Consider the following 22,656-nt stretch of genomic DNA (forward strand, 5'->3'; position numbering starts at 1 on the left):
GGATGGTGGAAAAGGACAAGTGCCTGATGGATTGTGATAGATGGTCTTTGTAACACAAGACCATCATGATTGAATCAGGGCAGGATCTGGCCAGCACTAGGTGTAAAAGAAGGCCTCTTTTATCTTATAAAGCAGAAGGACGCTCAGCTTTCCCCAGCTCCAGGTCAAGGTCCCATTCAGTCCCCACCATTATGTCTTTGTGGCCCCTTTAAGGCAATAGTTGCAGAGCAGAGGCTGAGTTGGACAGGAAAGCAGGCATCAGAAGTTATGCAGGGGTTAGAGGTCACCAGAAAGGGGGATCCTTGTCCTAAGAGCCCAATCTCAGCAGGTTCCGGGTTGTAGACAGGGTAGAGAGGGCCCCAGGGCAGCGTCAGGCAGACGGGTATTGAATAAACCATGGGGATTGAGGAGCAGAGTCTCAGACTGGCTGGACAGGGGCAGAGCTTCAGTGGCTGTCACCAGGGCTGTGCAGCAGCTGGGCTTCCTGGGGATGTGGTCGCCAGGCCCAGTGGTTTATCGAGGAATCAGGTCTACATCTCTGGGTTGGCAGATAAAGTTGATGTTGCAATGAGGTATGTTTGGCAATCCCTCCCAGGTGGACAGATAGAAGCCAACTTCACCAGAAGAGTATTTGATTCCAGGGTGTGTTTCCAGAAATGCTATCTCAGGAAGCCTTGGAGAGCTGGAATGACCTCTGGAACCAGTAGGAACAGCTTAAACCAGACTTATCATCGTTTCAAGACCAGGAGTAGCGGGCATTCACTTCCAGATAACTTCTGTTAATGTCCACATCTAAAAGCTCTGGATTTGGCCATGTGGAGTTTGCCCCTCCACCTTTTGATTGCTCTGGGGCCAAAGCATGTGGATATGCTGGCCCTGCTCTTCCTCGGCAAGCAGGCTGCCTGGGGCCCTGGGATGTGTTATATCTTCAGCCTTCCTGTAGGAAACCCACCTGTGAGGCTGGAGAGGGAGGTGGATCGAGTGAACAAGTGAAGTTGCGTGTATTGGATGTTGATAAAGACAGTGGCAATAATGAAGGTCAGGAAGGGAGTTGAGGGGCACAGACAGATGATTGGCTGTTCATTTTGAGTAGACTGGTTTGTATCAGTCAGCTTTCTGTTACTCAGATACCTGAGATAATCAGCTTCTAAAGAGAAAAAGATTCGTTTGGCTCAGGATTTGGGAGGTTGTAAGCCACAGGCAATTGGTTCCATTGCTTTGAACCTGTGTCCCAGGTGAGACATGGTGGGAACAGATGGCTATGGTTAGCTGGTGGCTAACCTCGTAGCTGGGCAAGACTGCAGATAGGAGATTTCTCACCCACCCAGGCTGGGTTTGAACTATGATCTTCAGATCGCAGCCTCCATTGTAGCTAGGGTTACAGGCCTGAGCCAGCAATGGTGCCATATTCATTTTTCCTTGCCTGTCTTTGGCTCAGCTATGACATGGCTATTGCTGGGGACAGGTTGGACACCAGACCCGATGGGTAATCACGGGTTTGGGAACCGCGCTTGTCCAACTGTAAGACTACTTGGCAGGAAGTGGCAATAAGAAGAATGCATGACCCAGCATGAGTCATGTCTGGACTTCTCCACCATCCATAGATCCTCTGAGACATTGTCACCTGCTCACCTGAATGGCCGCCCGGATGGGATCTATTCCCATGGGCTCCCTTCACTTGGCAGTGGAGAAAGCTATTAGTCTTTGGGTTTGAAAACATCAGATGCCATGACCTAAACAATTATGGCAGTGGAGGGTTCAAACACAGTCTAGAGTCTTAGTGTTATTGATGACACCTTGCTGGTGCCTACAGTGTCCCCGTAATCCAGTCTGAATCCCAAGCATCATCTCCCAGGCTTGCCCCAAGGGTCTCCTGGGGCTGTTAATAATGGCTCCTCTAGGCGCCCTGTGTGCTGACAGAAAATCCATCTGCAGCTTTGCATCTCACATGGCTGTTTAAAACACACACACACACACACACACACACACACACACACACACACACAACACAGGCGTGTCTTTATTGATATAACTGGCTCTTGCCACACACTCAGGGACAAATAAAAGTGGCCAGACTCGGAGACAAGCAGAGAACCATCCGTGCAGAGAATTGCCTAGAGAGTGATGTTGGCAGTTTAAACAAGCTATCATTTAAAAGAATTCCGAAAGGGAAAAAGTTGACTGTTCTGAGACAGGATGATTCAAGGTAACTGTGCTCAGCACCTAGGCCTGGGGCTGGGCCTGGTAGTCTGGCCCAGCCTGACTGCTGTTTCTGTCACGCATCTGTTTCTCTTGGTCCCTGGGTTTTGACTAGTTCCTCCTTCTGGAGATACTGCCTCCTCACCTGAGCCGTGGCATATGGCCCTATCCCGTGGCACAGTCCCATGGCATGTGACCTTGTTTTCCGTGGCACGTGGCTTCATCCCATAGCATATGGCACTTTCCCAGTTACAAAAAAGACTGGTCCCTCCTTGGCTGGGGCCTGAGTCTGTCCTGCTATGGTAATGCTGGCCACAGAGCTGATGATGAGGCTGTGGAGGCATCCAGAATATGGGCAGAGCAGGGGGTGATGGTCTCTGACAGACCACCACCATGTGCCCTTCCAGAGTGTATGGGAACCCCTGGTCCTCACCCTGGGAGCACTGCTGGCTTCTGTGTATCCCTGTAGAGCAGTCGCTGTGGACAAACGGAGGCGACAGGAGTCCTGCTTTTCTCACATAGGAGCAGAAAGAACTTTCCTAACTGTACCTTCCCTTTCCTCTCAGAGGCCCCTTCTGGTGAGGTCTGCCTGGCAGGTGCCCACGGCCAGGCGTCTGCTAAGCCTGGCTTGTCTGTGTCTGTGTTGGCCAGGCAGCAGCATCCTGGCCTGAGCAATGCAGAGCTGCTGAGCTTGGCTGGCCAGTGAGGAGCTGAGGGCCTCAAAGAACATTGAGCCCTAATCTCCTCTCTGCTAGCCTTCTTCCTCTACTCCCTCCCTCCTCTCTCCCTTCCCTCTTCCTGTCTCTCCTTCGCACATCTCGTCTATCCCCAATTCCAAGGTAGGGGGTTGCTGTGGTTCTAGCAGTGTTCGGAGGTGTTTTCTTTTTCTTTTTCTTTTTTTTTTTTGCCAGTCCTGGGCTTGAGCACTGTCCTTGGACTTTTTCAAGGCTAGAGCTCTACCACTTGAGCCTTAGCACCTCTTCTGGCTTTTTCTATGTATGTGGTACCAAGGAATCAAACCCAGGTCTTGGTTTTTTTTGTTGTTGTTGTTGTTTTTTTGCCAGTCCCTGGGCTTGAGCTCAGGGCCTGAGCACTGTCCTTGGACTTTCTCAAGGCTAGAGCCTCAGCACCACTTCCAGCTTTTTTCTATGTATGTGGTACCGAGGAATCGAACCCGGGTCTTCATGCATGCTAGGCAAGCACTTTAACCACTAGGCCAAACTCTCGGCCCCAAACCCAGGTCTTTGTGCATGCTAGGCAAGCACTCTGCCACTAGGCCAAACTCCCGGCCCGGAGGTGTTTTCTTTAAGCAGGATTAATGCCAGGGCCTGGAGTGTGGCCTGGTGATCGCGTGCTTGCCTAGCATTCACAAAGCCTTGGATTTGATTCCTCAGTACCACATACACAGAAAAAGGCAGAAGTGGTGCTGGGGCTCAAGTGGTAGAGCACTGGTCTTGAGAAAGCTCAAAGACAGTGCCCAGGTCCTGAGTTAAAGCCCCAGGACTGTCATTTTTTAAAAAAAAAAAAAAAAGAGGGATTAATGCTATTCTCTCCATGAGTGGGTTCTCATTCTGGGGATAGGGTGATAATAGTTATTGTTAGAAACATTGACATAAAATTCATTCCACTCACCTCTTTCTCCTTCTCCTCCTCCTCCTCCTCCTTTCAGTTATGGGGCTTGAACTCAGGGCCTGGGTGCTGCCCTAGGCTCTTTTGCTCAAGGCTAGTGCTCTGCCTCTTTGAGTCACGGCTCCACTTGCTTTCTGGTAGTTCTTTGGAGAGAAGAGTCTCTCAAACTTTACTACCTGGGCTGGCTTTGAACGTCAATTCTCAGGTCTCGGCCTCCCTCCCGAGTAGCTAGGATGATAGGCGTGAGTGCCCAATTGCCTGGCCCCAAACCTTTCTTGCATACTGCCACTCAGGCAGGCGCTTCCTCTCCTGCCTCTTCAGTGTTATAATGTCGAATGGAGTCTTCTCCAGATCTTGGATTTTCCGAACTGTTGATATGTATGTGGGTGGGATGGGGAGTGAGGATTAACCTTCTCTCGATGTAAATTGTCTGGTGGCTGGCCATTTTGTGATAGCAAAGACCCCAGGCCCCGCTGCCAGGCTTTCACCAAGCAGGAAGTCAGTTCTCAGGCCCTCCTGACCCCAGCTAGACCAGAGCCCCAGGATAATTTGTGCTGGGTGTGGCGGTGAGAGCTTGGTGCCCCCCCCACACACACCTGTCCATTTTGAAGGTCCTGAGTACTGCTGAATCACCCTCCCTGGGGCACCCTCCCTTCTTGGCTTCCAGATTGTATTTTCCATCCTGCTAATTACATTTCTTGTTCATAGACAGCTTCTGGGGCCTCAATTTTCCAAGCCCCCAGGCTGGCACAGCTGAAGCTCCTTTGCGTTGGGCTCACCCAGGCTCTCTTGTGGTTTTGAGTGGGGATCAGACGCTGGCACAGCCCTGGAGCCTTGAAGCATAGACATTTAAAAAACAAAGGATTCTTTGGACTGTGGCTTCCGGGTGGGTACCCCTCTCCCCTCTTCTCCACTCCGCTCTGGTTGGAAAAAGGCGGGTGGGCTCAGCTCTTGCTCTACCTCATGTTCTTTGGAACACCAGCTTTGATTTCCCTGGACTCCCTTGCCTCCATTCCTTCTTCCCAGCTGGTCACAACTTCCTGAGGGCTGTCTGCCTGCCCTTTAGTCCACAAAGCAGGGAGAACTCAGGCTTCAGGAGACCTTGAGAGAGCTAGACCTCACCCTGAACTTACTCTGCCTGGCTGAATTCCTGCCCTGCCCCCAAAGCCCAATGCTGTCCTAGGCATAGCCACTAGTGGACAAGCACTTTAGTCCCTTCTTGTGTTCTCTGTCTGTCTCTGTGTTTGTCTCTGAAACCATCTATGATCCGAGTTTCTGTTCCTATAGTCTCTCCTTACAGAAAAAGGTTGATTCTTCCAGCCCTGGGAGCCATGCCCAGGCCTCACACTGGAGGCTCCAGCTTCCACGTTTATAATAGAGATGAGCTCGAAGGGGTTTTTTGTGGCTTTTTTTCCTCTTCCTTCCAGGGAGACAAGCAAACCAAAAGCAAGAATGCTGAAACCATCACTAAAAAAATACCCAGCAGCCGAGCTTCCCTACGCCTGTCCCTCAGCAGTCTTGCTGTGAGTTCTGCTGATGGGCCAAAGACCTGGTGCTGGCCTGCCTTCCCCACTCCCACCCCAGGTCACTCTACTAAAGAAGCCTGGGCTCAAGAGAAGTCACTCTGCTCACACACAGAGTTCTCAACCAGGCAGAGCCCTGGTCATGGAGAGTAAAGGGTGGGGGCAGAGCTCCTGGGAGACCAGAGGTCTTCTGGGGTCTTCAGCTCTAGGCGCACTCATGAAATTTCCTCAGTCTGAACATCTGAGATGTTACATTTCAGAATCGGTTTGAAAGGGTAATTTTTTTTTTTTTAGTTTAAGATAAAGCAAGGTTCCAGCATTTGAAAGTGTAGGCTCAGCCTAACATCTTGGCTTTTTGGAAGGCTGAGATCAAGAGGACTGCAGTTCAAGGCCAGCCAGGACAAAACAGTTCCCAAGACCTCCTTCTCAACCATTAACTAGGTACAGTAGTATTTGCACCTGTATCCCAGCCGGCCCAGGCAGGAGACTCTCGAAGACTCCATCTCAGCAGAAAGAAATTGCATGTAGTGATGTTTTCCTGTCATCCCAGTTACGGAGGGAGAGGAGGGGGGGCGGGAGGAGGAAGTTGTTTCTTTAAAAAAGAAAGCAAGAAAGAAGTGGTGCTGTGGTTCAAGTGGTAGAGCACTAGCCTTGAGCACAAAAAAGGCTCAGGAACAGAGCCCAGGGTCTGAGTTCCAAGGCCCACAACTGACAACAACAACAACAAAAAGATAAAAAGGCGGGGTTTCTGTATAGGCATTCACCCAGCCAGGAAGTGAGACCTTATATCGTGGGGTAAAAAGGTGGATAATTATTCTATTGGCCAGTGATGAAAGAAAATGTCACATTAAATTCCACCTCAGGAAGCACCACCTGGGCCATGTGTTAAAGCCAGGGCCTTGAATATTGAGTCTATTAGAAGCAATTGCAGAAGGGACAGCATTTCTAATGTTTCTCATTTGACAAGAAGGTTTTTAAATATGGGATGTTAGTTAATTAAAAAAAAAATGTCCCCAGAAGCCCATTGTAATATATTACCTAATTCCTAACATTTCATAGCCACTGGAATAGGTAAAATGGGATGTAAAATTAATATATAGTTATTATTAAAATTGCCTTATAAATTAGTTAGGACCCTGGAGGCATAAAGTGGTCATCGTTATTCTCAGAGCATCTCAAGGGCTTTGCTGTGCCCTGTGTTTGTGGAGGGGGCTGTCCCTTTGCTCAGCTCTGTGGTTTGAAGATAAAACAACTTCCAGACACCAGTGGTTCATACCTATAATCATAGCTACTCAGGAAGCTAAGATCCGAGAGGATTGTAGTTTGAAGCCAGCTCAGGCAAAAAAGTCCACGAGACTTTATCTCTATTTAGCCACCAAAAAGCTGGGTATAGAGCTGTACCTTATGTGGTAGAATGCTAACCTTGAGTTAAAAAGCTACGGGAGGGCCGGGAGTTTGGCCTAGGGGTAGAGCGCTTGCCTTGCTTGCCTAGCATGCGTGAAGACCCGGGTTCGATTCCTCGGTACCCCACATACATAGCAAAAAGCCGGAAGTGGTGCTGAGGCTCAAGTGGTAGAGTACTAGCCTTGAGAAAGTCCAAGGACAGTGCTCAAGCCCTGAGCCCAAGCCCATGACTGGCAAAAAAAAAAAAAAAAAGCTATGGGATAGTAAAAAACAAAAAATAAATTTAAAGGCCAGGTGCTGGTGGTTCATACCTGTAATCCCAATCCTAGCTACTCGGGAGCCTGAGATCTGACTATCTCAATTCAAAGCCAGGAAAATCTTGAGACTCTTATGACCATTTCATCACAGAAAAAGCCAAGAGTGATACTGAAGCTTAATAGAGCACTGGCCTTAAACAAAAAGGAACTCAGGGACAGTGCCCTGATTTTGAGCCCCAAGACTGACAATAAGAAAGATAAAATGTTTGCTTAAGGCAAGAAGGAGGAAGCTTTAGGCATTAGAGAGAGGAACATCTTCCTGTGTCAAAGAGGTCTCTGGTGGGGCTGAGGCTTTGGGACCTTACCCAACATTTTGTGCCCCAAAAGATAGCCCTTTCCACACGGGTTAGAATTTGTTGAGAACCGCATTACAGATGTTTGTGTAGTTCATGGAGCCAAACACCACTTGGTTTTATTTTGTTTTGTTTCCCGGGCCTGGTAGGGCAGAAACAATCCTGGTTTTCCCTAAGAACACCTGGACAGGCAGGAAGACCAGAGGGGCCTGTGGCTGCAGGCAGCCAGCACATCTGGAGAATAAATAAAACAGCTGGCAGTGTCTCTAAAAGATGTGGGTATGAGTGTGGGAGTGGACCACACCATGACCATGCATGCTGGGAGCCCTAGTACCCCAGACTTCTGCCTCCATCCCTTGCCATGAAACCAGGCCAATGGGTGGATGGATTTAGAAGCCATGACCAGAAGTTGGTTCAGATCTGGGCTGTCTTTTGTCCAAGGGGATTGAAAAGAGTGCTATACACTCCAGGTGATTTGTCCAGGGCTACTGGATCTGTCCCAGTGGCAAACTCATTTCTTGCGGTGTGTGTGTGTGTGTGGGTGTGGGAGGGGGGTTCACTGTACTTCTAGGTAGAGGGCCTTCTTGTTCCCAGGGGAGGCAGATCCCTGGGGTTGCCCAGCAACCGTGCCAGTGGCACAGGGGCTATTTAATTCCATCTTGACCCTGGCGCCCAGCACTGTCCCTGGTTCCCTGAAGAATGGGATTTTTGGTGTTGGGGGGTGGCTCATAAGGTGAGGCATGGAAGAGACAGACAGACAGACAAGAAATAACGAATCTTTGGGGTTGGAGATGTGCCTTAGTTGGTAGAGTACCAGCCAATGAGCAAAAGCAGGACCCAGTCTTGAACTGAAAATAAGGGGGTTGAGGTGTGTCTTTAGTGGGAGAGTACCTTCCTAGCAGAGTAAGCAGATGATGCTGTTTTTCTTTTCTCCCTCTCCTGTGCCTACTTCTATGCTCGCACTCGTTTGGCCAAAGAATTCAATTCCAGAGCAACAAGAAAGAGGAGCTTTGTTTTCTTTTTCTGTATATTTGTGTGTGGGGGGGGGGATGTAATGTGCTGGTGGCAGAACTGAGATTTGAACTCAAGGTTGGTCCTCTATTTCTGCGCCGCAGCTCTGCTTCTGTCTATTCACTGGAGATAAGATCCTACCTGATACCCAGCTTCCTCCTGAGTGTCTAGGATTATAGGCGTGAGCCACTACACCTAGCATAGCTGGCCTGTTTATTTATTTATAATCTACTCATGCAGTCATGTAGAAAATAGATCCACCAGTGTGGTCCTTCCAGCCTGGGCAGGTTTGTCAAGGTGCTCCAGGTAGGTGGCTGGCGATGTGCATGAGCGGCCCCTTGTGGCAGCTTTGGGGAGTTGTTGCAGATCTCCACCTTGTTTAAGGAAATGTTAGTTATTCAAGGGGAGCTAGCCTTTGATAAGTAGTTCTCCTCAATTTCCTAAAGCATTTTTCAAATGAAAATAGCTTTACTGTGATTTAAATATATATATATATATATATATCACCACACAAATGGGACCTTCAGTCCATACAGAATATTCTAAAGACAGGAGGGGTTGCAGCTCAGTGGTGAAATGCTTGCCTAGTATACATAGACTCCATCCCCAACACTGCAAAAAAAAAAAAAGAAGTCCTGCAATACAGAAGCCCCACCCAACCCCCCACATCTGTTTACATTTCTAGTCAGACAGGCTTTGGTGTGTCCAAAGCTGGGTTCCTCCCATGTCCAGTGGAAACCTGTTTCAGGGGACTCCGGGTACCTTGTGGTACCCCACCTCAGTGCACTTATCTAATCCTCCCCACCCCTCAGCCAGGTAGATCCTCCCTTCCCTGGAGCACTGAGGCTGGGGCCATTCAGCCTTCTCTAGCATCTTTTTGGGGGAAATGGTTAAGTGACGGTCTCTTGTTGGCCAGTTCTTCCATATAGAATTGCTGGCATCCAACTTCCTCTCAGATTAGTTGTCTCCTCACAGCTGGGGCCAGCATCAATGTCCTGTGAGCAGATGCTAAGTGCTTCCTGGGGGATTTGTTCAGTTAATCCATTGTGGGCTGTTGGAGCAGCCTCCGTTGTATAGACACAGGCTGAGAGAACACTGAAACTCCTAATACCCCATGGCAGTCTCAGATTGGTCTACCATGGCAGATGGACCATGGCTTCCACAGATGTGGCTAGATGTTCTCCAACTCCTCAATAGGAATATAGATTTTTTTTTTAATCTTGGCTTGTCTAGATTGCTCTGGTGAGATATTGCAGAGAATGTACAGACCAGGAGGGAGGGAATAAGGCATCCTGGGATTTCCTGCCCTACCACAAGACAGGATGGGGCTCAGTCTCCTCACTTAACCTCTGTCTCTGTCTCAGAGTCAGCTGCTTTGGGGGTCAGAGACCAGGGGAGACTTACCAACGTGGTGGTTCAAGTCTCTCTGCCAGGTCAGGGAGTCGGTCTCCAGACATCTCAGTGGCCTCACAGACAGCAGAAATGGATTCCACATATGGTAGATCTCACTGCTGAGTTGAATACCACTAGCTCACGCCTGTCATGCCTTAAGCCTTATTAATTAGCTATTGATAAATAGATTTTCAGTGACCAGAAATGTAAATGTTTGGGGAATTGTGTCTGGAACCCCCACCCCCGAGTTGGGGCAGTACTCTTCAGACCCTCTCTGTGTTTGGAGGGTATGAGCCAGAGAAGTGATGAGATCTACATCTTTCTCTCATTCTCTATGGGCCTGGGGTACACTTCCTGGTACAGGTGGGGAACACACAAGGAGGCCCCCGTGACCATCCCTCTCCCCCCCACCCCATCTCACTCTGCTTGGTGGGAGTGGGTACCAGGGCTCTGCATGGGAATACTTGCTGCTCAGGCATGCCTTCCCTTCTCCCACCTTTTTGTTTATTTGTGTACCAGTACTTGGACTTAACTCAAGGCCTGGATGCTCCACTTCTGACTTTTTTGTTAGTTCCTTGTGAGAAGCCAGGATTATAGGCATGAGCTACCAGTGTCTGACTCACCTTCCCCTTCTGACCTGTGGTCCAGACCCTCTGACTGAGGGATCTCAGGCTTGGGCTGCTCCAAAGACACTGATCAGGCATATTCCCAACCCTACCCCCACACTGCCGGCCACATCTCCTGTGTTCTGGCCAGTCTTTCTGTAGGGGCAGCTGGAGAACAACCCCCATTTATCATCATAAGTGGATAAAGACTTTGAAAGTGATGAATGGTGCTCACATCGCTCCCTCCGCCTGGCGAGGTTTTGAGCAGGCATGGGAAGGCTTGTTAGAAGACGGGCTCCTGGCATTCACAGCTGATGGATCACCCATTTCTGTGAAACACAGCCACATGCAGGGCTGGAAGAGCTCTTGCAACCTAGGACCTGCTGGGTCCTGGCCCCACCTGTCCCAGTCCTGGCCTGGCTCCATCTTGGGCATTGTGCCTTCTGGGTGCTTAGAAGATACTAAGATTTTTTTTTTTTTTTTTTGCCAGTCCTGAGAGCTTGATCTCAGGCCTGAGCACTGTCCTTGGGCTTTCCTCAAGGCTAGCACTCTACCACTTGAGCCACAGCACCACTTCTGGCTTTTTCTATGTATATGGTACCAAGGAATCAAACCCAGGGCTTCGTGCTTGCTAGGCAAGTACTCTACCATTATTGGGCCATGCTCCCAGCCCCAGATTCTAAGCTTTTCAGCCAGGTATTTACTGGTAACTCATACCTGTAATTCTAATTACTCAGGATGCTGAGATCTGAGGTTTGAAGTTCAAAGCCAGGCTGGGCAGGAAAGTCTGTGAAATTCTTTGTCTTTAATGAACTATCAAAAGGCGCAAGTGAAATTAATAAATAAATTCTTTAATAAAAGGGTAAAAAAGCCACAAGTAGAGCTGTGGCTCAAGTAGTAGAGTGTTAGCCTTGTGTGAAAAAGACAAAGGACAATGCCTAGGTCCTGAGTTCAAGCCCTAGCATTAGCACCAAAAAATAAGTGCATAAATAATAAAGCTTCACAGCTTTCACCACTCCGTGGGGTCTGACCTGAGCTGCCATTATTCCTGCTCCTGCTAGGGACACAGCTCTTGTGTTTTTCTTTTTTCTTTTGAGGAAACTGTAGAGTGGAATTTCTTAGCATCAGCCATTCTCACAGCACTTTTATGATTTCAGCCAGATCTCTAACCCACATCTGCTATTATTTGCTTATTAGTTTTCCTTATATTGAGCCCTTCTCCCAGCCTCCCTTTAAATACACTTTAAAAGGAAGCTTTTTATCCCTGGCATGAGGAAAGCTGGAAGTATAATTTGCCAGTATAAATGGAAGGTAAACTTCCCAATAAATACTTAACCCATGAAGTAAACATGATTATCCATGTAATACATCATCTCAGCCATTCAAACTACAGGACATTGGCTCAGAGGATGCTCTTCCTTCCGTCTTTCCTTCCTCCTCTCCCCAGGGGCTCTGTGTGCCTAGCTGTTCTCCTGGGAAGGGAAGAAGAAGTATATAGAAGTCTGGGAGGGGAAAAAAATCATTTCTGATTAAAATAAAGTCATTTCCATCCTTCATGGAGAGCCTTTGTGCTGTGTGTGTGTGTGTGTGTGTGTGTGTGCATGCTCCAGTACTTAAGGCCTGGGTCCTGTCTTTTTTTTTTTTTTTTTTTTTTTTTTTGCCAGTCCTGGGCTTGAGCTCAGGGCCTGAGCACTGTCCTTGGACTTTCTCAAAGCTAGAGCTCTACCACTTGAGCCTCAGCACCACTTCCGGCTTTTTTCTATGTATGTGGTACCGAGGAATCGAACCCAGGTCTTCATGCACGCTAGGCAAACACTTTAACCACTAGGCCAAACTCCCGGCCCTGGGTCCTGTCTTTTATCTTTTTCACTAAAAGCTGGTGCTCTACCACATGAGCCATAGTTGTACTTCTGGTTTTTGTTTTGTTTTGCTGGTTCATTGGAGATAAGAGTCTCATTCATTTTCCTTCCAGGGCTGGATCCAAATTGCAGTCCTCAGATCTTAGCCTCCTGATTAGCTAGGATGACAGACTGAGCTGCCTGCGCTTAGCAGAAATTCATCTTTCAAGCAGTGCTCTAGCCAGTGAGGGAGGGGTACTTAGTGAAAGAAAACAAAGCAGAGCTCTGCCTGGGGCCTGCAGCACAGTACAAGCAACAGCTATGGAAGAGCCTCTTGAATATGGTGCAGGGGAAGAAGCCATAAAGAAAAAAAATACCTGGCCAATAAAAATGTAAATTGTCTGTCCAGAAATGCCATAAAGAAAGATTAAAGAGGAAGGGGAGAAAACTTGTTACATAGCCAATAACCCCCACCACTGCCAAGGATCCTTCATATATAAATCCCATAAGGATCAGCAAGAAAAAGATGAACACTCACATTTTTCAAAAGGGAACAAGCTCTTGAGAAAGGAAGTAAGGAATGAGCATGCTCAGACAGGCCAGTTCTTCACTGAAACAACGAAACACTTGGTTCCCAGCCCTTTGGCTAGATAGACCCCACAAGCACAGCTCCTGAACCTGAAATTCCTTAGGAGTGTCGGGGTCCATTGTGTGTGTCAGGCCCTGAGCACGAAAAATGTTCACCTTCCACTTGAAGGTTTTCAGCCTGACAGGGAAAAGGCCTGTGGCCATGTGGATCCATCATAACATAGGTGGACATCACCTGACATCTGACAGTGTGAAGCTAGTTAAGGAATTACAGGCCATGGCACTGCCACCTGTACTTATTCAAAGTTAGGCTGTCAGTCACTCTACAAAAAATGTACTGAGAAACACCTGCATGTCAGTATTAATCTGAGCTTCTAAGGAATACTGCAGGGAACCAAACAGATAAAACCCCAGCTTAGTGGCAGACAAAGCAGGATGGATAGATGGATGGATGGATAAATGGACAGTTGGGTGGGTGGAAAGGTAGATAAATGAATGGGTAGTTAAATGATAGGTAGATGCAGAGATAGATGATAGGGATGGATGAATGGATAGATGGGTAAATGGACAAATGGGTGGATAGATAGGTAGCTAAATGACAGGTAGATACCAAGCGAGATGGATGGATGAATATATGGGTATACAGATAAACATATGGATGCATGAATAGACGCACGGATAGATGGATGGATGGATGGTGAGCGGGTGGATAGATGGATGATAGAGCAGTAGATACAGAGATAGATGATAGGAAGGGAGAAAGGGGAAGAGAGAATAGGTAGATAGGCTCAGAGCAGATGACAGGAAGAAAGGGGACACACTTGTAGCCACATAACCTTTTTCTTATCAGGCTAACGACCTCTAAGTGGCGTATGCACATTTTTTTGGTCAGGACCTGTTCTGCAAAATGGACACTCCAGGCACTCCTAAGGATTTTCAGGGTTCAGAGCAGCAGTGCACCTTGGGTTCTGTCTGCCCATAGGTCTGCAGATAGCTCAGTCCTTTTGAAATTTCAGTGTTTATCCATGTCAAAAGATACTTGATATCTGACATGATATCAACATGATATTTGACAGAGGTCATAGCTGGATGATGAGATGGGTGATTTTCATGTGCAATTTCTAAGAATTTCTAAGATATCATATATATAATTAGCAATCTACCCTGGCCAGGGCGTTGCCTTTTTTTTTTTTTTTTGCCAATCCTGGAGCTTGAGCTCAGGGCCTGAGCACTGTCCTTGGACTTTCTTAAGGCTAGATCTCTACCACTTGAGCCACAGCACCACTTCCGGCCTTTTCTGTATATGTGGTACTGAGGAATTGAACCTGGGACTTCATGCATGCTAGGCAAGCACTCTACCACCAGGCCAATCTCCTGGCCCTGCTTTTTTTTTTTGGTTCAGGTATCAGGGCTTGAATTCAGGACCTGGGTACTGTCCCTTAGGCTGGCACTCTACCACTTGAGACACAGCAAGGATTACAGGCATGAGCCTCCAGCCTCTGGCTAGGACTTTTGACAACTAAAGAATTATCCTCCACCTCCCCCCTCACTCCCCATAAACGACACTGAAGAAGTCCAGCATTTAGCCTAATCAAGCATGTTACAAATAAAGGGGAAGATTTGTTAATTGAATGTCATGTTATGTCCTCAGTTATGCTTAATACGAGATAGGCAATTTAGAATTCCCAATTATCCAATTAAAATGCTAATTACCTCATACCTTGATAAGGCCTTTATGGAGAGAGGTGAACCGTGTCTTGCCGTTGCTTCTGTTTCTTAGCCACAGTCTTTGCCACTACCCTTGGCTCTGGTTGGTGGGTTCTCCCCATTGGGCAGCCCTGAGTCCCAGTGACCTCTTTAAAGCAGGTAACTTATCCAACCACACCTGGGGCCCCTCCCTGACACTGGGCAGAGTCCATTGTCCTCGGAGACTAAATGAGCTTAGTGTGAGCAGGTGCCCAGCTGTGAGGTCAGGCGCCTATACAATGTTAGCCATATTTTGCTTTGCCACCAGGATGTACAGACCTTCTTCAGTCCTGACTGTGAGACCAAAGGTAGGCATTATTCCTGACCCAAGACTTAGGAACACCCAGGGGGAGGGGGAGGAGGGCTTGAATAAAATAAATTGTTGAAGGCCAGGGGCAGCCCTGCCCCAGTGACTGGCATGTCTTGAGGATGACAAAATTCACCAGGCACCAGTGGCTTACCTGTAAATCCTGGCTAGTCAGGAGGCTGAGATCTGAGGCTGGTGGTTTGAAGCCAGCTCAGGCAGGAAAGTCCATGAGACTATTTATCTCCAGAAAAAAAAAGCTGGAAGTAGACATATGGTTGAGTACTAGCCTTGAGCAAAATAGTTCCAGGGACAGTGCTCAGGCCCTGAGTTCAAAAAATAAGGCTGTAAGCTTTGCACAGAACCATACCCAGACAGCACATTGCTTCTCTGCATAGTTTCCTTACTGGTGAAGTAAGAAAAGAATTCACTTCACCCAAAGAGTCGTTCTGAATGCTCCATGCTTCTACAAGTAGCTGTTTGCTTTTTCTCATTGGTTGGGACAGTGAAACCTGCCTGTAGTCTCAGCCTGGCTGGCAGCAGGGCCTGGCTCCATCCACAGGAATCCTAAACCTGAATGTTCCCACCCTGTCCGTGCAAACAACAACAACATTGCAGGCACTGGTTGAGGCTCCCTGACAGGAGCAATATCCTGGGCAGACAGTAGGGCTCAGGTCCAAGTGGGGCAGCTCCACGCGGGCCTGTGGTGCCCTGCCCCACATACCTGGTCGCTGAGTTGGCGGGACCTTTGGGAAGTGTACATGAGAAGGTGTCCTGGGCAGGCAGTTCCCAGGCCAAAGGCAAGAGCTGAGAAGTGGGGGGGGGGGCCTGCTGAAGTGTAACCATCACAAATGACCTTTATCCCCAAGAAAGCCCCATGGGGCACAGGCAGCCCTCTGCTAGCCCCCCTTGTATTAGTAATGCATAGCTGAGCTTTTGCATCGAATACAATTAATTAGCTGAGCTCCGGGCCCAAGAATGTGCCCCATAACCTGGCTGGATTTGGGGGCCCCCAGAGGAGACCTCTGTGATGCCATTTTTGAAGATGTTTCTGCAGATGCGGGCCCGACCATGTACCGTGTTCTTGTCCCATTCACTTCGTCATCTCCAGGCACTGAAATGAACCTGCTCCTCTCTGTCACTGCAGTAACTCCATCCACCTCGTTATTCCAAACACAGATTCTTCCAGGTTCCTTTAGGGCCCTCCTTTATGCCTGGGTACAAAGCAGTCTCTGCCTGGGTCATACTTGGGAGAAATTTACAGGCCAGGCTATTGGAGGGAAGAAATACAGGAGCCCAGAGCAGCAGGGATGTAGGAGGCTTGTGCCTGGAACTGGGGCACATCTCTTCCCTCTCTGCTACTGAAAAACTGCACCCCAGCCCCACTTCTTTCCAGAGAGTCCAAGGAAGCAGGGGCAAGCAATTACGCCAGTACTATGGCGTATATGGAAAGAGCAGGTGCATGGAGGTGACACAGGACATGTGACTATCCTGTCCGCTGTCCTCTGATGGAGAAGTATGTTCCTAGACGTTTCATAAGGTTCAAAGTCAACCCAGGCAGAAAAGTCTGTGAGATTCTTATCTCCAGTGAACCACCAGAAAACCAGAAGTGGAGCTGTGGCTCAAGTGGTAGAGCACTCAACTTGAACATAAAAAAAGCTCAGAGACAACACCCAGGCTCTTAGTTCAAGTCCAATGACTGACAAATAAATGACTTGGTCTCTGCTGAGGGGAATATTTAACAGGGACTTAGGGACATAGGGACGTGTGCTGCAGGCCAAGGTGCCAGACCCACCCAGGCCTGTCTTTATGGAACATGTTTGTCATGTGCCACGTGCCAGTGGCACACTGTCCCTCCGTCTGTCCTTTCTGAAGCCAACCAGTCCCAGTGACTCCATGGTCACCTGTCACCTTGATCTCGGGTGTGTTCTGTTGGGGCAAGACTTCCTGTCCCAAAGCTACAGCAGCATCATGCTCTGAGGAATGACTTGGGGACCAATTCTGAAGCTGCCTGAGGCCCCTGGCCTCTGCCTATCAATCTGAGGGCTGTGACTTGCGTCTTTTTGTTTCTGTAGCTTTGGGCTGAGGCAGGAGGGATAATTCTGCCTATTCTTTCACCATGAACCTGGGGAATGGGTGGGGGTAGGGGCACTCGTTATCTCCTGGAAACTCCTGAATTCTTCCCTCCCAGACGCCCAATTATCCTAGAAGGCTTCTAAGGCAAATCTGAAAGTCCATTGAATCTGGCAGACCCGCCTCTGCATAACAACTACTTAATACCCAATCATCACAATTACACATAATTTGTGTTTACGGTGCCTGGAAGATTAAACTCCTCCACACAAACGTTCTCCAGTGCAGGCCTCAAATGCACAGGGCAGGCATGCCATGGTCGCCTTTGGTACTCTGTCAGTGGCTTGCCAGACAGAGGTGCCAGAGGTGGGGAGTTAGGGGCCCCTCACCAGATGAGTTCTGCCAAAGCTGGGCATCCGGGGTACATCTGGGACCCCTTGCATTCAGTGTTTGTGCAAATCCAGGGTCCTGTAGTCACAAGGCATAGGATAAGGTGGCATAAGAGCGGAGCCAAAGCTCTAGGCATCGCAGCCTTTGTGGGGTTCAGCACCCTGATGTGTCCAGTCTAACATGTCAGCTCCCAGAGCCACCATAGACAGGGCTGGCCTGAGTTAGGTGCACACTGGTTTGTGACTTTGCCCTCCATCATCTGCTGAGGGCCAGTACAGGACAGCACTGGGCCTGGATGGGGGTTGTATTCTTGCTAAGGCAAGATGGGGGGTGATGTCCTCCATCCCTGTAGATTCACCAAGGCCTGCCTCCAGCCTTTCCCCCAGAACCAGGGCTCTAGGGTCAGGACCTCCCTGGGGAAGTCAAGGTAGTGAGCTCCCTGGCGTGGGGCTATGTCCGGGACTCTTACATCTGAGGAGCTTGGACCTCCTGGGTGCACAGAAGCAGACGTGAGCTGCAGGTTTTCACTGGAGATGGGAGCCGTGCACCTCTGGGGACTGCCTAATGTATTTCTCCCCCTGCAGCCTGTTCCAGCATTACTGCTACTCTCGGGGTGGCATGCGTCACACCTCCTACACCTGCATCTGCTGTAGGTAAGTGCACCCAGATATCTTGGGTGGTTTGGGGAGGTGAAGGGCTGGGGTTAGTGGGTTCAGTTGCCTACATGTAGTGTCTAGCACCCAAACCTAGAAATCACACATATCCATCTAAGTCCCTAGGACCAGGTTTCCCTGTGCCAGGCAAAGCCAGGAGCCCAGCTTACTCAGTAGACTGCCATCCTGTCCCATTTCAGGGCTCCTGGGTGGGGGGATTCCCTGGGAGCTTGGGATTCTGGCTTTGTGTGATAGGGCATGTGTTTGTGTGCGTGCGTGGGTGGGTGTGTGTGTGACTCTGGTGTGGCTGTGCAGGGATCATTGTCAGGGCCTTGCAAGAGGTGATGATCACTAACTGTGCTGGCATTACCCTGTGGCTGCAGGAATTCTGCGTGGGTATGGGTGTCGCCTGCGCATGACTGAGCATGCTGTAAAAATGACCCTGCCTGCCACAGTCCCCTCCAGGGTTTGCACAGCTATGGGGGTGCCTGGTTGACGTGTGTCAGTCTTCACAGGGACATCCCAGCCCTGGGAGGTCCCCTGACCTCTGAACTCACCCCAGCTAGCCTGGCCCCCATGCCTGCTATGTTCTGCCCCTCAAGTCTGCCTCCTGCCCAGCCAGGAAGGAGCTGACAGCGCTCGTTGATGCGCACATCCTCCCACATAAATAATACATTTGAACACCTTAGTTCTTAGAAATGCGCTTCTCTGGTGGATAGTGAGGGGAAAAAAATCATTATTTCTACTTTTATGATTCCCAGGACTCCGGGATGGGATCATAAATGTTATACCCAGGTGTTTGGGGGTTTTTTTCCTCTTCCTTTGGACACTCAACAGTTCTTTTTTCTTAAAGATATCGCTCCATGCCTGGTGGCTCACACCTGTAATCCTAGCTACTCAGGAGGCTGAGATCGGAGGATCATGGCTCAGAGCCAACCTGGGCAGGAAAGTCTATAAGACTCTTATCTCTAATGAACCACCAGAAAACCAGAAGTAGCGCTGTGGCTCAAAGTGATAGAGCACTATCCTTGAGTGAAAAAGCTCAGGACACTGTTTAGGTCCTGAGTTCAAGCCCCACAACTGACCAAAGAGAAAAAAAAAAGCTGTTCTTCTGTGAGGCAGCTCCGTAGAGCAGAGGGTGAAACCACCACCAGCTTCCTGTCATCCAGTTCTAGCTAAAGATCCAGAACGGAGCCTGAGACCACCCAACTGGGGACCATCCTGGGGAGCCCCTCATCCTTCAGGAGGGGTCTCCTTGGGGCTGTGTTTGCAAGCTCATGAACTGCAATTCTGTGCTTTGTATGTGCTGTACATGCCCCAGCCCAGAGGGAAGCCCCCCGAGCAGTGCCCAGGTTGACCTGCAGGGAGCGCTGTGGTGACCCAAAGTGCTGCTGCTTCCAGCCAGCTGGCTGGGCCTGGGAGCCCCCTCCTCAGGCTGTGGGCCTCACCCGGCTGCCCTCCCTGGCCTCTGCTGGAAAGTAGATGGCTTTGACCACCCTCCTTGACTCTTCACAGTGGGGAGAACGCCGCCGTGCTGCACTATGGACATGCTGGAGCCCCCAATGACCGTACGATTCAGGACGGAGATATGTGGTAAGTCAAGGCAGGCTCCGCTGCCACCCTTGCTGCCACCCAGCTCTGCTCTGTATGTGAACGGCCCAGCCAAGGTCAGACCCTTAGTGTCAAGGTCACTAAGAGGGCTGAGCACAGCTCTCAGCCAACTTCCCACTCTCAGCCACTATCGTATTTGGTGCCTTCATGGGGCCAAAAGCCTGAACCCTACAAATAAACTGAAGGGGGTACAGGACAGGGAACCTGTGAGGTTTCCTGTGAGGCCATAAGATGGTGATCTTTCTGTCTCCCACCTGCACACTCTCTCCAGTCCTGTGTCTCAATACAAGGAGATCCCTCCCCTGCCAATTCCCTGGAACCTGCTAGCCTCAGTCCCATGGCAGGCTCTATCAAGCTGATGGAGGGGGCAGCAGGTGGGCTTCTGGGTGAAATCAGCCCCTCGTGGAGGGTATAATCAGTCACAGTGGGCAGAGGCCCAGCCTGCACCTCAAGGTGGCAGTCCTGCTACCAGATCTCTGACACCGGGTATAGAAAACACTGGCCTGGCCCTGGCTTGGCCAGGGAGTCTCTGGAAGCCCATGGATGAAGTCCTTCTCACAGTTACTGAGTGTCCCCTGCCTTTCAGCTCCACTGTCCTTACAATAGCCACTCTATCTTGGCCTTGCTGTGGCCTCTGTCTAACAGAAGGGTTGCTCTGTCCTGCCTGCATTTTGGGTGTCCTTTTAATCCATGGCTGATGCCCTGAACAGGGCCCCATTGCAGCCCAGCCCCCTTGCTTTTTGACTCTGTGGTTCATCCTAGCTGACCCAGGAGCACAGGTCACAGAAATTCATTCTCAGGGAAACTGAGGCAGAGGCAGCCACACTAACAGATTCCTGCTGTCCTGGGAGCATCCTGGCTGGCTAGAGGGCCCCGCCCCACAGCCATGTGAACTCAGCACACCCCAGGGATATCAGCTGCCCTCCCTCTCTTCTCTTCTGCCCTCAACAGGGGTCCTCACTCCATGAGATCAGCCTTAGCTATATACTGTGGGGGCCCCTGAAGGATAGGGGTCTAGGCCAAGGTTCTGTCTATGTCAGGCCTCCCATTCATGGCCAGGTGCCATGTCCTCAGCCCACGTGGGCAGCGCGTGGTACCTGTGTCTCCCAGTGCAGCTGTAAGTAGCAATGATTTGAGGAAGCCCACTGGTGCTCGTGCCAAGCTCAAATTGGTGATTTTGTTTTTCTAGTGTAACTTTGAAATGTAGCCAGTAGAATAATTATGAGTTTATTATAGTCAATTTATTATGCAGCATTTAGAACAACATGTTTTGTTGATTACTCCTACTGCCAGATTGCTGGCAGCATTTATAATCCATTGTTTTATTGAAATTGATCTGTCGAGCACCCTACTGCGTTCAGTAAATAATAAATCACTCCGCCATCCCAACATAAAAGGCATAGGTATGAAACCAGAATACAGTGTCACATGGAGGTTTTTCCAGAAGCTGGGTGCCTCACAGGGCAGGGTATGTGTCTTGGGCACCCATCCCAGCAGGGCGCTTGGGGTCTCAGACTTTGATTAGGTAAAAATGCCCCAGACAGCTTTTACGTCTGTGATAAAGCTGTTTTAGTATCAGAGCTGGTTCAGAGCATTCTGGGAAAGGGGGTGGGGTGCTAAAGGACAGCCAGTCCTTCCCGTCCATCTTTCCCAGACCTCAGTTGTGGGACTTTGTGTTGGTCTTGGGATTTGAACACAGGACCTGAGTGTTTTTCCTCAGCTTTTTTTGATCAAGGCTGGCGCTTTACACTTGAGCCATAACTCCACTTCTGGCTTTTTGTGTGTGTGCTTAATTGGAGATATGAGTCTCATGGACTTTGCTTCCTCGGCTGGCTTTGAACCACGATCCTCAGATCCCAGCCAAGGGGCTGAAAGCCTAGGCCCTTCCTCAGCTCAGCGAGAACGGTGAGGCCCTTGCAGGGCCTGTGACCTTGATGCCTTGGGGAAGGGGTCTCGGCCTCTAGAACCTTTCAGTTATGTCCTGAAGTTCCCCATGCAGCCTACAGGCAGGACACTGTCCTCAGGCAAGTGTCAGCTGCTTTGCATCTTTTTATTAAGGCAAGTGAGGCAGGCCTCTCAAACGGGCTCCCAAGTGTGGGGCTCTCCCTCAAATGCCTTCCGTGTGCTCGCTCAGCGGATGGGGTCTGACACCGTCCCTGGAGGCCAGAACACCCATCCCTGTGCAGCCAGTCCCAATCCAGAGTGGGGGTCCCCTCACCAGCTCATCTTTTAGAGCCCTTGAATGCCTGGAGGCATCTGGGACCTGCAGGCTGGACTTAGGCCTCTAGGGAATGTGAGCATCCATGCCTAAATCCTGGGAGCCAGGGCACTCCAGGAGGGGACACTCTCTGTGCGCCTGGACCCTGGGCAGGCTCCCCTTTTCAGGACAGGAATTTAGGTAGGGGTTTAGGAGAAGCCCAAGATGTGGCCTCAGCAAGCTCTAATTGGGGCACCCCTCTTCACCAGCTTACCTCCTGTCCCACCACCAGATCAGGTGTCACAGCTGGGAGTTGTGACACTGCCCCCCCACCCCCAACACACATACACATACCTCTGAAACTTCTAGAGCACAGGTCCAAGGAGACCCCAGGCCTCGGTTGCCCAGACTGTGTAGGCTGAATATTCCAGCACTGGCCAGAAGAGGGCAGTGTTGTCTCAGGAAGTGGCGGCTCCTCCTCCTGGTAGTGGTGGGTGTATGGCGCCCAGCCCCACTCCAGGGCCTGCAGCCCCGCTCATGCACAGCCACCTGCCAGTCTCCCCTCCCCACTCCCCGGCTGCTGCCGCTCCATCCTTTCCTGCCAGGACTCCTGCCTTGTCTGCCTGACCTGCAGAGATGGAGCTTCTGTTTGCTTTCTTCTCTCTCTCTCTCTCTTTTTTTTTGGGGGGGGGCCAATACTAGGGCTTGAACTTAGGACCTGGCCCTTACTTTTTCCATTCAAGGCAGGTGCTCTATCATGTAAAGCTCCATTTCTGATGTTTTAACTGCTTAATTAGAGATAAGTCTCCCCCCCCCCCACTCCCGCTGGCTTCAAACCTTGATCCTCAGATCTCAGCCTTGTGCGTAGCTAGGATGACAGGTG

General features: G+C 49.8%; 1 protein-coding gene across 1 annotated transcript in view; it reads left to right on the forward strand.

Moving 5' to 3' along the window:
• The window catches only part of Pepd (peptidase D), an 84,090-nt gene that overhangs the window by 44,486 nt on the left and 16,948 nt on the right, over window positions 1–22,656 (forward strand). Inside the window, exons 10-11 of the mRNA XM_090322065.1 lie at window positions 17,897–17,965; window positions 19,481–19,558. Coding sequence (XP_090178191.1) covers window positions 17,897–17,965; window positions 19,481–19,558 — 147 coding nt within the window. The remainder of the gene's footprint in view (window positions 1–17,896; window positions 17,966–19,480; window positions 19,559–22,656) is intronic.

Source organism: Megascapheus bottae, chromosome 31 (genome assembly GCF_031878675.1).
Source record: "Megascapheus bottae isolate mThoBot1 chromosome 31, mThoBot2.hap1, whole genome shotgun sequence".
Classification (NCBI taxonomy): domain Eukaryota; kingdom Metazoa; phylum Chordata; class Mammalia; order Rodentia; family Geomyidae; genus Megascapheus; species Megascapheus bottae.